The 12195-nt window shown below is 37.8% G+C and overlaps 1 protein-coding gene across 5 annotated transcripts in view; it reads left to right on the top strand.

Annotated features, from left to right (window-relative positions):
• The window catches only part of LOC108750822 (transcription factor SOX-5-like), a 191252-nt gene extending 181302 nt beyond the window's left edge, over positions 1 to 9950 (top strand). For 4 of the 5 annotated variants that reach the window (XM_018490603.1, XM_018490604.1, XM_018490606.1 and 1 more), the window contains 6 exons: positions 2959 to 3243; positions 4369 to 4747; positions 6555 to 6779; positions 7184 to 7231; positions 7394 to 7546; positions 8533 to 9950. In XM_018490603.1, the coding sequence (XP_018346105.1) occupies positions 2959 to 3243; positions 4369 to 4747; positions 6555 to 6779; positions 7184 to 7231; positions 7394 to 7546; positions 8533 to 9032 (1590 nt within the window). In that variant the 3' untranslated portion in view covers positions 9033 to 9950. The remainder of the gene's footprint in view (positions 1 to 2958; positions 3244 to 4368; positions 4748 to 6554; positions 6780 to 7183; positions 7232 to 7393; positions 7547 to 8532) is intronic. The other variant, XM_018490607.1, reaches the window with a different exon arrangement.
• Positions 9951 to 12195: the final 2245 nt, after the last annotated feature.

Genomic DNA, 12195 nt, shown 5'->3' with positions numbered 1-12195 from the left:
TATATATATATATATATAATTATTCTAAGAAATAATAAATCAAATGCAAATTTGAGCCAACACTGGTTATTAGTGTGTATTTTTATATCATTTATTCAAAGTGAATATTACGCACAGTTACGTTTAATATTCACTTTGAATAAATGATATAAAAATATACACTAATAATTAGTGTTGGCTTAAATTGGCATTTGATTTATTATTTTTTAGAATTTTTTTTAAAGAGCCTATTAATTTTATTGTATATATAATTATGTAACTTTTAATTAGAATTAATTATTATAACTTTATTATTCCTTTTTTAAATCACAATAGAAAGTATCATGGAAAAAAATGATTTTACTAAAAAGTATCTAAAAATTTAGTTAAATATATAATAGATCCGAAAGTAATTTTGTTTGAACCATCAAAAAAATTATGTTGAACGCTCAAACTGGTCAAAATGTTTAAACTTTTTGTAACAGTATTATCAACACTTGAAGCGTTCTACATAATTATTTTGATGATTCAGGGAAATTATTTTCATCTCTATATCCAGCTAAATTTTTAGATATTTCAGCAAAATCGTTCTTTTTGCAATGTATAGAGAAAAAATAATTGACTTTTATTTGTTAAAATTAAATATTGATATTTTTCTACATAGGTTTTAATATTGTAGTTGAAAAACATATTGTTTATATCGATAAGTGATCGACATATTGACATCTTGCGCTTCGTACATTGTAATCATTTCGCGCGTTAATATGTTAGAATATGCTCATACGTCCACGTTTTTTTTTTCGCTCTATCGTTTTTAATAATCCGCAGAAACCAATAAGAAGTATCCGGCAATGTCCAATCGACACGGAAGGTCACGCTTATCATCGCTTGTGCAACGCTGCATGTTTTTGCGCGGATTTTTGTGTCGCCCTGCAGTTTTTATTTTCCGTCATAACTATTTATAAAATATAAACCAGTGTTTTGCTACGTCGGTTCTACGTCTCAGCGATAAAGTTCCCGAGAGAACCGCCATTGGGAGCGTCATGAAATTAATAATCGCGCGACTCAGAATCGGAGAAGGGCGACCGCGGGTGCATCCAGCGTCGCGCGCGCGCGCACGCGTGACATCTCAGCTGGTGCACAGACTGGATGAATAAACGTCTTCCTTATCGTCTAAAATAAACTCCACGCATATCTGGATCGTAGCCAGGACGTAGGAAAGTACAATGATATTTGTCGCGTAAATTGTTGCGTTCCTATGGAGGGTGGATCGGATACTCGTCTAAACGCGTTGCCGGCGTGCTTCTTCGAAGCTATTAATACAATGTTAATCGCAAAAATTTGCTGGCGATGCATTTGGCTTGCGAACCGCTTAATCGCGCGATATTACCAATCACACACGCAATTAGGTCTTTAACTACTTGGTTATGAAGTAATCATCTTTTTGACGTATTATTGTATATTATTACATTTATCAGAATGCATTTATGACTGGCATCGTAATATACATTTCGTATTAAAACACATTTGATAACTTTAAACGCGAAATTTTTAATAAATCCGCCTCTTTTTATATTCAGTTATGTCAGTATAAAAATATATCTCATCATAAAAAAAATTTTTTTAAATTATATTTTTAACAAATATTTATAATTAGCATATTTTATAAAAGATTTTTATCCTAATAAAGAAAAAAAACAATAGATAGATTACTCGAGATAGCCATTCGAATTGTCGATTTGTTTTCAAACATCAAGAAGCATCGATTTCTTTTGCAGTTTTTAAATTTTTGCATTAGAAAATCAGTAAAAATTGAAATGCGACGCAAAACAATTTTTTTTATTTAATTTGAATAAAAGAAATAACGTGGTGTTTATATAAGTTTAGTAAATGTAACATAATGACCTCGTTAGCTAAACTTATATAATTAAAATATCATTAAAAACTAAAAAATATTTTGCAAATATGGTGCAACTGTCATAATGCACGTTTTAATTATATATTCAAGCAACAAAGTGTTCGCTTAGAATGTTTCTGCACTGTAAAAAAGTATATGAAGTACATGAATTATATAAATAACATGTGTAAACGTTATACAATTTATAGTAGAAATATTAAAAACTGTGCATTTTCACAAAAAATAATAAATAGTTTTTCTTCTAATTATATAAATATGTCTTGTATTAGACAGGAAATTGCTACCAATGAAATATTGATAATAATAAAAAATATTGTATAGTTTTTATTTAAATGTACAAATTTTTGTAATATTATATAATATAATAAACATCATACATATATTTGCATTTTTACGTTCATATACATATAGCTTAAGAAAAATAATTGTACATAATATGCTGATAAATTATTTTATGATAAATATTTCTCTGCAAACTTAAAATTCATTGCAAATTTACTTTTGCAAAATATTTTGCAATGTTTGTTTAATTACTATAAAGAAAAATAATTATCTAAGTTGTATCTTCACTTACATGTAAATGTACATATTAATAAGTTCCAAAATTATGCACTGTAATTTTATATGTAATTTTTTACGATGTGGATTGCGTCAGGTTATTAAAAAGTCTAAATGACTTTTGCGCTGCGTAATTTTTTTCACAGTAATGGAAAAAATAAATCTCGTTCGGGCAACTTCGCATAATAACGTACTTATTCGCAGCTATTCGCTCAAAGTCTAAAGTATATATAGGCGAAATATAACGAGGGAGCCCAAAACGGTATTTACGACGCATCGAGTCGTTGGCGGTATAAAGTGGCAATCGCGTCGCGCAATTTACTTCACACTCGCATTGTCCCGGCAATACGTCCGACGTATTTCATCCACGAGGCACGCGGATAAGCCGCTGTCAAGGTGGAACGGTCACCCTCGCGATGGTGTGCAAGGGATCTCACAACTCCTCTGTATGAGAGCCGGCATGCACAGCGTCCCTTTAATTAGTGGTCCGTATGCTTTTACAGTCGTATCCCGCTCACATGACGGTCGACTCGCAGAAGCAAATCGAGATGCAGCGGCTGCAAACGGAGCACTTGAAGCGGCAGCAAGAGCACATCATGCAGCACAACATCCAGGAGTTGCAGGCTCAGATGACAAAGAGCCAGCTGAGCATGTCGGGGCCGCAGTCACTGATGTTTCTGCCGTTTCTTGAACAGCTCAGAGGGCTGCCCGTGCAGTCGCCCATGCCTCCACCGCCAGCCACGTCAACCGCCACCACCGGCAACAAGCACATCAACTCCATCGCCAATGTACGTGACCCGATGATTATCGATATCGCCTGTATCGCCTGTATCGCCTGTATCGTATAGCTCTATGTAACGCTCGCTCTTTCATAATATCACGCACTATTTTCTCCATATTAGTTATATCTCGGTATACCTGTTATTACAGAAATTTAATATTGGAAGGTAGTGATTAATTACTTGTTAAGCATCGAACAGTACTTTATTAAGGCTGTCTCTTGCGGTTCTACATTAGTCGTATGACGTCAGAGGCGTTACACGTAATTAATTAATTGTTGGACACAATATTATTTTTTTCTTTGAAACAATTTCATAATCCTGAAACTTATTAAATATGCGGTAAACTAAGACATTTGTCCGATATGGAAGAATACTTCCTATAAAATGATTCCTGAAATATATATATATATATATAATATAATAGTATATTTCTCAGTTGTTAGAAACCAGCATGATGATAGCTAATTACATTGCTACGTGAAATATTGGATAAATTAGTCTTAATTTGCCGTATATTTTACAGATTTCAAAATTATGAAATTATTATGTTTATAAGAAAAAATTAAAAAATAATGCTGTACGTAAGAGCAATTAATTTATTGAATGTCATTTCTCGCTTTTGACGTCACACAACTAATGTAGTTGCTAAAGATATACGGGCCTTAATATTCAAAATTAATAATTAATCACTATTTTTATTAGTATTAAATTGGATTTCTGCAAGAAATGCTCGTTTCAGAGATATAAAAATCTGATTATGAGAAAAACCTTTAAAATCCTAACATTTATTAAAAACAAATGTATACAGTTTTAACTTGTTACTAAGGCGAAATATGCGTGACTTCCAGATATGTTATGTATAATATTATTTTTACACTTGCCCTATTATTGTAATAAAAACAATTTTTAATAACTTTTAATAACATAAATTTTATTTGGTATAATTTCGTCTGAGAGGACCAAATTTAATTCCAAGTATTCTAAAAATTGCACGTTGATTTGAGTTTCTTAAATTAGCTAAACTTTAATAAACTTTACTTCATATTAGTAACGCCAAGTTAACATTAGTACTATTCCGATCGAGAAATTCCGACTCATTAGTCTGACGTGAGATTTTTCATTCGTTCGCAGATGATCAGCAGCCACCGAGAAGGTCCAAGCTGGGCGACCGCACATCTCGCTCAGATGACCACGCAAATGGAGAAGGAATCGTCGTCGCCGGCGCCGATTTCATCCGCGGTAGCGCCAACGGCTCCGCCTCTTCAGGATCTCGACGCCCCGTTGAACCTCACCAAGCCGAAATCGACGTCCTCGGGCGCCACGGCGTCTTCCTCGTCACCCGGTAGTGACTCGCACTCGACCGGTGCTGGAAGCAGCGGCCAGCAGGAGCAACCATTAGCGGCGACCGCGCCCAAGCTCTTCCCTCCAGGACTGCCGATACCGCGGAATTACCTGCCGACGCTTCCTTACGCCGGTCTACCACCGCATCTCAGCAGTCTGTCTTCGCCGAGTGAGTGAAACATTCGTGATCATTCGCTTTAATCGCGTGAGAGCAGAATGAAGCCTGCAGGATTACACCGGCTGTTGAGGAGCGGTGAAGTCGAGTATCGTGTCGAAATGACATTTCGCGGATATTCCGGAGAGATTGTTGCTATTCACAACGGTTAATTATCTTTATGCGATATACGTGTATGCTTTCACTACAGCGCATTTCGCAAATTGCGTACCTATTATAATCGACCGACCGTTCGTGAATTCATCCGAATTACCGCGATTAAAGTAACGCCCGTTGTTGCGATCCGAGCATTACCAGAACTCGTGGTTGCGCCGATTACGCGACGCGTTCGTCCCGCGGAACAATTGCAAATTGCCGATTGCCGTAAATGGATTCCACGAGAGAAAGGCACGGTTGGTACCTTTCAGAGTATGCGATTTCATGCCGGCGGCTTGAACACTTAATCATCTTCGAGCAGGCTAGTTTTCCCGATTGTCCGCGGACGGGGTTTTTTTTCCACGGCTGCTCGCCGTCCGGAGAACCTGTTTCACTTGCCATCTGGTTTTTGCCACAGGTACCGGCGTGCTCATAATCAACGATGCGTAACGCGATTCCGCCCGATAAGGGCCGCGCGACGCGCGATTCGCATAAGCGAGGAAGGGAAGAAAATCCACAGGCCGTCATTGTAACGTTAAGAGCGAATCTCTTCGCGTTGCAATCGCGTTGCCGCGCGTTATTTCGTCCGCGACATACGTGGAGTACTAAAAAATATGTCTGAACTTCGGAATTGTGTTTGAGATCCGGAGTAGCGAAAAAATCATTCCTGCAAACGATTTTGAAAATAATATTTATTTTACAAGCGCAATTGAACGACAGCAAGCTCTTCACTATTTTTTTTTCGGAGACTATATTTCTTTCTATTTGAAAAAATTCTAATGTCTTATTTAGCTGCGGTACTAATCCTCCGCAGATTGTGTGAGAATTTGAAGACCCAGACGATTTTTTGACTATCAATTATTTTGCTGATTCTGCCTCAAAATTGACATGAAAAAATTAAGAAACATTTTAAGTCACATAATTATATAGTTGTATTTCTAAATATTAAAAGAGACCAGAATTTTTTCAAATTTTGTCAAAGCCAATTTCCTTTGAAAAACCGTTTCAGCAATCCAGATAGTCTCACTAATCATCAAGAAAATTGTCGAAACTATCCATCACCGACTTTAAATATGATTATAAAAAAGTATTAAAATTACTTTTTTATTTGCTTATGTCAAGGTTTAGAAGTCTCGAAACAACTGGAGATGAGAGTATATTAAAAACCTATATTAAGAGTATAAAATATAAAACTTTTACATAGAACATTTTTTGATATACCTCATAATTTCGAAGATATTGGATGAAAATGAAAAAAAAATCCGTTATTTTTGAGAAGTTGTTATAACTTTCAGATAAGCAGATAAAAAATACGGGTATTATTAATATTATTAATATTCTTTGATACTTTATAATAGTCTACAACATGCAAAGTGCCCATCAAAATCGATGGGAGAGTTTCGATGGTTTCCTTGTAAGTGGTGAAATTCGGGATAATCTGCGAAAGGCTAAATAATAAAACTGACGAAATAAAAAAACGTAAGACGCGTAAAAAGTCAGGAACATCGCATTCTCCGCTCTACGTCTTTGTTTTTTAGTACTTTATACATCTTACTCTATATATCTTAAAAGATATCTGTAAAGTATATCTTAAAAACGTGAACTCTTTCGTTCTCGTATCTCCATTACGCATCTTTCACTCCGTTTCTCCGGTAACCCGTTACAGTGGGCAAGGTAATGGCCAAAGACGAGGCCGGCGGACCAGGAGGATCCGTGGCGGCCGCTGCGGTCGCGGCCGTGGAAAAGCACTTCGCGATGCACGGGCTGTACGGATTGCCATCGAACACAGGTGGGATGCCACCGTCGGCCCAGACTCAAAGACCGATCAAGCATTCTGGCTCTCGGGAGGAACCGCCTCAGGAGGAGCAGGATTTTCTCTCGACGCCTCACAGTAAGTGGACGTGGAGGAACGAGCGTCGCGTTAATCGCGAGACGGATCGCGAAGCAGATACAAAGAATACACTTAATATAGTTTCAAACGTAGCGTACATTTTTTTGACAAATGTCTTCAGATCTTTCGGACTTTTTTCGGAAATAATGTGTCATATAAATTCAGGTCAAAATCAAGAATGAAAGAAATGAGATTAAATGTGCACATAGCATGTAAAGAAATTATAATAATTAAGTATTATGTAAATTTTTTCTTTTTCTTTTTGAGAAAAATATAAATAATATTGTAAGGTGCATGTAATATTTATTATAATGATTGTATTAGTGCTATAAACTATGCATAATAGTCTTCCACGTAACGTCGCATATCTCGTATATATGATATATTCGGTTTTGAAATTGCAGTGTGGCGAGATCCGGGATATAAAGTAGCGGAAGACATAACGGAAAAAGGTAAGCACTTCTATGAGTAACGATTAGACTACTATTACGCTCTTGTTTTGAGAGCGCCAAGTGACGCCCTCGCGAAATCAGATTCGTTTCTCACGAGAGTATCGTGAATCTCGACGACGACGTGACATCTAACGCCCCGTCTCTCTTTCTCTTTCTCTTCAGCTAAAATGGTGAGGCAGCAGAAAAGGGAGGGTGAGAACAAGCCACATATCAAGCGACCTATGAACGCATTCATGGTGTGGGCCAAGGACGAACGTAGAAAGATCTTGAAAGCCTGCCCAGACATGCACAACTCGAACATATCGAAAATTCTCGGTAAGTATACCCGATCCATACACGTCACTCGCACGATTACAGTTAATGCTTCGACTATAACGATTTTTCTGATGGATGTAATTATGAAATAATTATCTATATATTCCCTTACTTCCAAAGTCGTTATACAGCTTAAAAATGTGAGTTATTGCCATGAATTTAGTTAATGATTACTCTATCAATCATCAAAAGTAAACTAACTTAACTTTACAGTCCGTTCGCCAAGTAGCACTTCTTAAAAAGTTTTCAAAGAGATACATAATACTTTTTATAAGAGTGACACATTTTGAGCTGTGTCATTTTTGTAAATATTAAATATAAGAATATTTAAGGATATTTTTTTACACAGAGAACATTTAAAGTTAAGGCAGTTTTAAAGTTTGAAGATGAAAATGTTTTAGTAATTTTAACTCATCGAGATAAATATAAATTGTTGGTGATATTTTTCGAGTTCACATTTAATGAATCATTCTGGATTTATCGTAATTTTGTATGATATTAAAAAGGATGGTATTTTAAAGATTCTGAAAAACAAAAAATGACCAAAGTGATTCTATTTGATCGTATTTTTAAGAATATATTTTTCTTGCTGATATTATTTAATTAATTAATTTTCTATTGTTGAAAAATAGTTTTTCCACTTTTCTGAAAAATTTAATTTTTTAAGCTGTATTACTTTTTAGTAATAACGATATATTCTTTAAGAAAACCTTTTATAATTATAGTACCTTTTATAATTGAGCCTTAAATTTACCTACATTATTTTACTTAAATTATATAATTACATATATCAATTATATAAATTGAACATAAATTTATATCATAAATTTATTAGTTCATCCATCAATTGTATCCATGTGATAGAATTATAAAATTCTGCAAGTATGTGCTAAAACTCAAAAATAATATATAAATCGCAAGCAGAGAATTATCAAAGAACGCGAAACGTGTTCCACTTCAACACGTATCCTTTATATCGGTTACAGGCGCCCGGTGGAAGTCGATGTCAAACTCGGAGAAACAGCCATATTACGAGGAACAGTCGCGGCTTTCGAAGCTGCACATGGAAAAGCACCCAGACTACAGGTACCGGCCGCGGCCAAAGCGCACGTGCATCGTGGACGGGAAAAAGATGCGTATCTCCGAGTACAAGTCGCTGATGCGGCAGCGGCGGCAGGAGATGCGGCAGTTGTGGTGCCGTGACGGCGGCACTGAGATGAACTTCTTGTCACCGGTAAGTGCCGATATGACTGGCACGCAGCATCACCCGGGCACGGGCGCCGGTCCGTCGGCGCGACCATCGGTCTCGCCGCCGGCGACGATGCTGAACGGTGGTGGCGGTGCTGCCGGCCCAAGTTCGGACCATCCTTCGTTCTACTATCCACAGGACAGTCTGTCGCCCACGGACATGATGAACTTCTCACCCGAAAATTCTGGCTCGATCGGCGGCTACGACGCGAGTCCGCGGCATCACGATGAGGATTGAACCGCAGCTCCGGGTCAGCCACTTTGGCCGCCCGGAGCATCATCGTCATCATCGTCGGCAGTGGCAGCGGCAGCGGCGGCCGCAGCGACTGCAGCGGCCGCGTCTACGTCGAGGCTCGCTTACGAACTCTTCTGGTAATCGGAATCATCCGTCTCAGTGTGACAACGTCGTCGGTCAGGTGTCGTGTGTGCGACACCGACCGTGAACGCGCGATCGCAGGAACATGTCCGCGAACTGCGCTTCTCTGCACGACGGTGACAAGAAGTGAACTGGAAGAGGATACTACTTCTCGGGGAAAGAAGAGTCGGGCGTCTCGAAACCTCTCGCCGGAGGTTGTGATATAACGTTCTATTTCTGTGCCATCGTACGCGAAACGCGAAGGACCTATCCACGAAGTAAAAAAAGCGCGAGAGCATCTCCGTCGCGACGTCGCTCGATCGTTAATCTTTCTTGCTCTTCGGTATAAACTTATTGAAAAAAAATGCTGGTGTCTTCGTTATACGTAATCTTTACATCAGTTAGTCCGTTTGATTTGTTATCGAATATGTACGCGGATCTCGATACAGTGCTCGATAAGCTTATATGCGCTGTCATATTGATAACAACAACTTCTTTAAATTTAGCAAATATTTTAACATCATCTGACATCCAAGCTCATTTAAAGTAGTGCTCATTTAAAGCCTTGGCACATACAGAAACTTAAGATGTAAGACTTAAGCGATAAGGAATCAACATGTTGGATTCGCTACTGCTTACATTATAGTCTAACGGATTCTATTGTGATTGCTCGATTTGTTTACTGCTTAAGTTTTTTTATGTGCCATAGCCTTTAAGAAGAAAAAAAAACAAGAAAATCCAACTATCTTCTTGATTTGAAGCTTTGAATATGTTGTGTAAGCTCCAAATAATTTACACCAAATGGAGCTATATTCAATAAAATTGTTTTTCGAAAACTGTGGTTTGGTTTTACATATAAATTTATTCATTGTTTATATCATTCTATTTGTACTATTGATATCTCGTAAAGAATGGCTGATTTTATTTTTAATGCTTGAAAATTGTATTGTCTTTGCATATAGAAATTATTACACATGACTGAATTTAGCGTTTTTAGATAATACACGAGATTAGAAGAAACCGACTATTTATATTTTTTAGATAATACACGAGATTAGAGGAAACCAAGGAATTAAATATTTATATAAAAAGACTTAAAATTACTTTTGTTTTTAAATTGTATTTATATCCCTTAAAGTGGGGTTGAATATTAAAAAAAAAATGTACATCTTTTATTTTAATACCGTAACGTTCATATATCCAAAGCTCATTAAAATCAAGGGAAGGGATGCCGAAATTGAGTTTGTTTTCTTTCTAAATTCTTTATTTTCAAAAATTTAAAGGTCTATTTTCGCGCATATTATTTTGCATGTCAATTTGCGGATTTCTTTTATCGCTGCGCAGTACAACGCAATTTCGAGACAATCTGTATCAAGATCCGGGTGTTTATCTTACCATATACGATGATGGCCGCAGTTCGTAAATTGTTCTTGTGCAAGATGTTTCGGTTGTTCGCTTTTGTTCAATCGAAATTCTTAAGCGAACTCTTCCGAATGCATTGAAAATTCCAAACGGTCCAAGCGATTCAAACTGGAACAATGGGACGTCGTAAGATTTTAAAAGACATCTGTTAGACATCCTAATTTTTCGCACGTCTCTCCTGTGGCATCTTTCGTTTCGGTAACTTGCTCCTGCATTACACGGGCGACGATTACATGGAGGACGACTTCTCTTACGCACATCGGTGGTATTCCTTGTATATTCTCCTGCATCGTAATCAAAACTGCAGTCCGTATGGAACTTCCTTATAAGCACACAATATTTCTAGAATGTTATAGAAATATTATTTATCTGTTTTATTTAATATTCACATAACATTCTAAGAAGGTTGTGTCTTATATGGTCACGGTAGACCTCGATCATCGGTAGCTAACGTGTAGAGATAACGATTAGAAATAACCGGCATTGAACTAGCGGCCAAAAATCAAGCAGCTTGTTGTAATTCAGTCCCTACATTCGGCGTGTGTGCGCACGGAGCGTGGGTTATGTACGCATAATTTTTATAATATAAGACAATCGCGCGCTGATTCGGATGCGCAACTCGTGCCGGTCTTCTTATCGGACTTGGATACGTAGCCGATATCACGTACACGTTGCGACACGATGCATGGCCAAAAAGTTGTTCCTATTTCTCTTAGTATGTATGTGTGTGTGAGAGACTAACGATACGGCCGATTTCCGGACGGTCATATCGGGGAAAAAAGAAACGAAAAGAAAGAAGAAAAACAAAAAAGAAGAGTAAACGAATAAATAGAAACTGGTCTATCTCGCAGCATCTTCCGCAACGATCGCACGCGTCCAAACGCGTAGACGCCGCACGTGGCAATCTTATCTTGCGACCGCCAGTTGTTTGAATGTCTCCATCATATACATATAAAATAACTGCGTTCGACGCGCCGAACGAAAGGTCGGAATAGAGTGAGAAAAAGCTAGAAGCTAATCGCTCGCGCGATTAAATCCCGGTACGTGGGCGCGTGACGGGCTTCTCGTTTAATATAAATGCCTAGTACTTATAGTATTTTCACCGTTAATTTATTGACCCTAATGTAAAAGCGGCGACAGCCGAGACGGTTAATAGTCGATTGAGTGGCAGGGGGCGAAAAGGGGCGAGAGGGCGTAATAAAGAGGGTTGAAATGGGACGGACACATTGGGAATTAGCGGATCATCGATATATTAGTACAACAGTTACGGTAAAAATGGTTATGGTTGCGGAAGGGATTATAGCATTATTTATCGAAAGATCAACGCGCATCTGCGAACCTGATCACCATGCTCGACACGTCGCCTCTATTTTCGTAGGGGCGCGTCACGCGCTTCTCCGTCTTCGAATTACATTTACGAATGTAGGGGAGATTGCGGTGCATGAAGGGGGGGGGAGGGGGATGTGAGATCGACGGAGACAATTACGACCTCACGTAAGTCGATACGAAAAGGCGAACGCAATTGTAGCTAGGCAGTGGTCTATGGAACGATCGAACAGAGCGATATAATGATTTGGAGCTTGATGTGATATAATACTTATGTGCCAAATAGCGTTTTCGCGGG

This window comes from Trachymyrmex septentrionalis, unplaced genomic scaffold (genome assembly GCF_001594115.1).
Source record: "Trachymyrmex septentrionalis isolate Tsep2-gDNA-1 unplaced genomic scaffold, Tsep1.0 scaffold37, whole genome shotgun sequence".
Lineage (NCBI taxonomy): Eukaryota > Metazoa > Arthropoda > Insecta > Hymenoptera > Formicidae > Trachymyrmex > Trachymyrmex septentrionalis.
The sequence above is the reverse complement of the archived record's forward strand: the minus strand, read 5'-3'. Positions and strand labels throughout refer to the sequence as shown.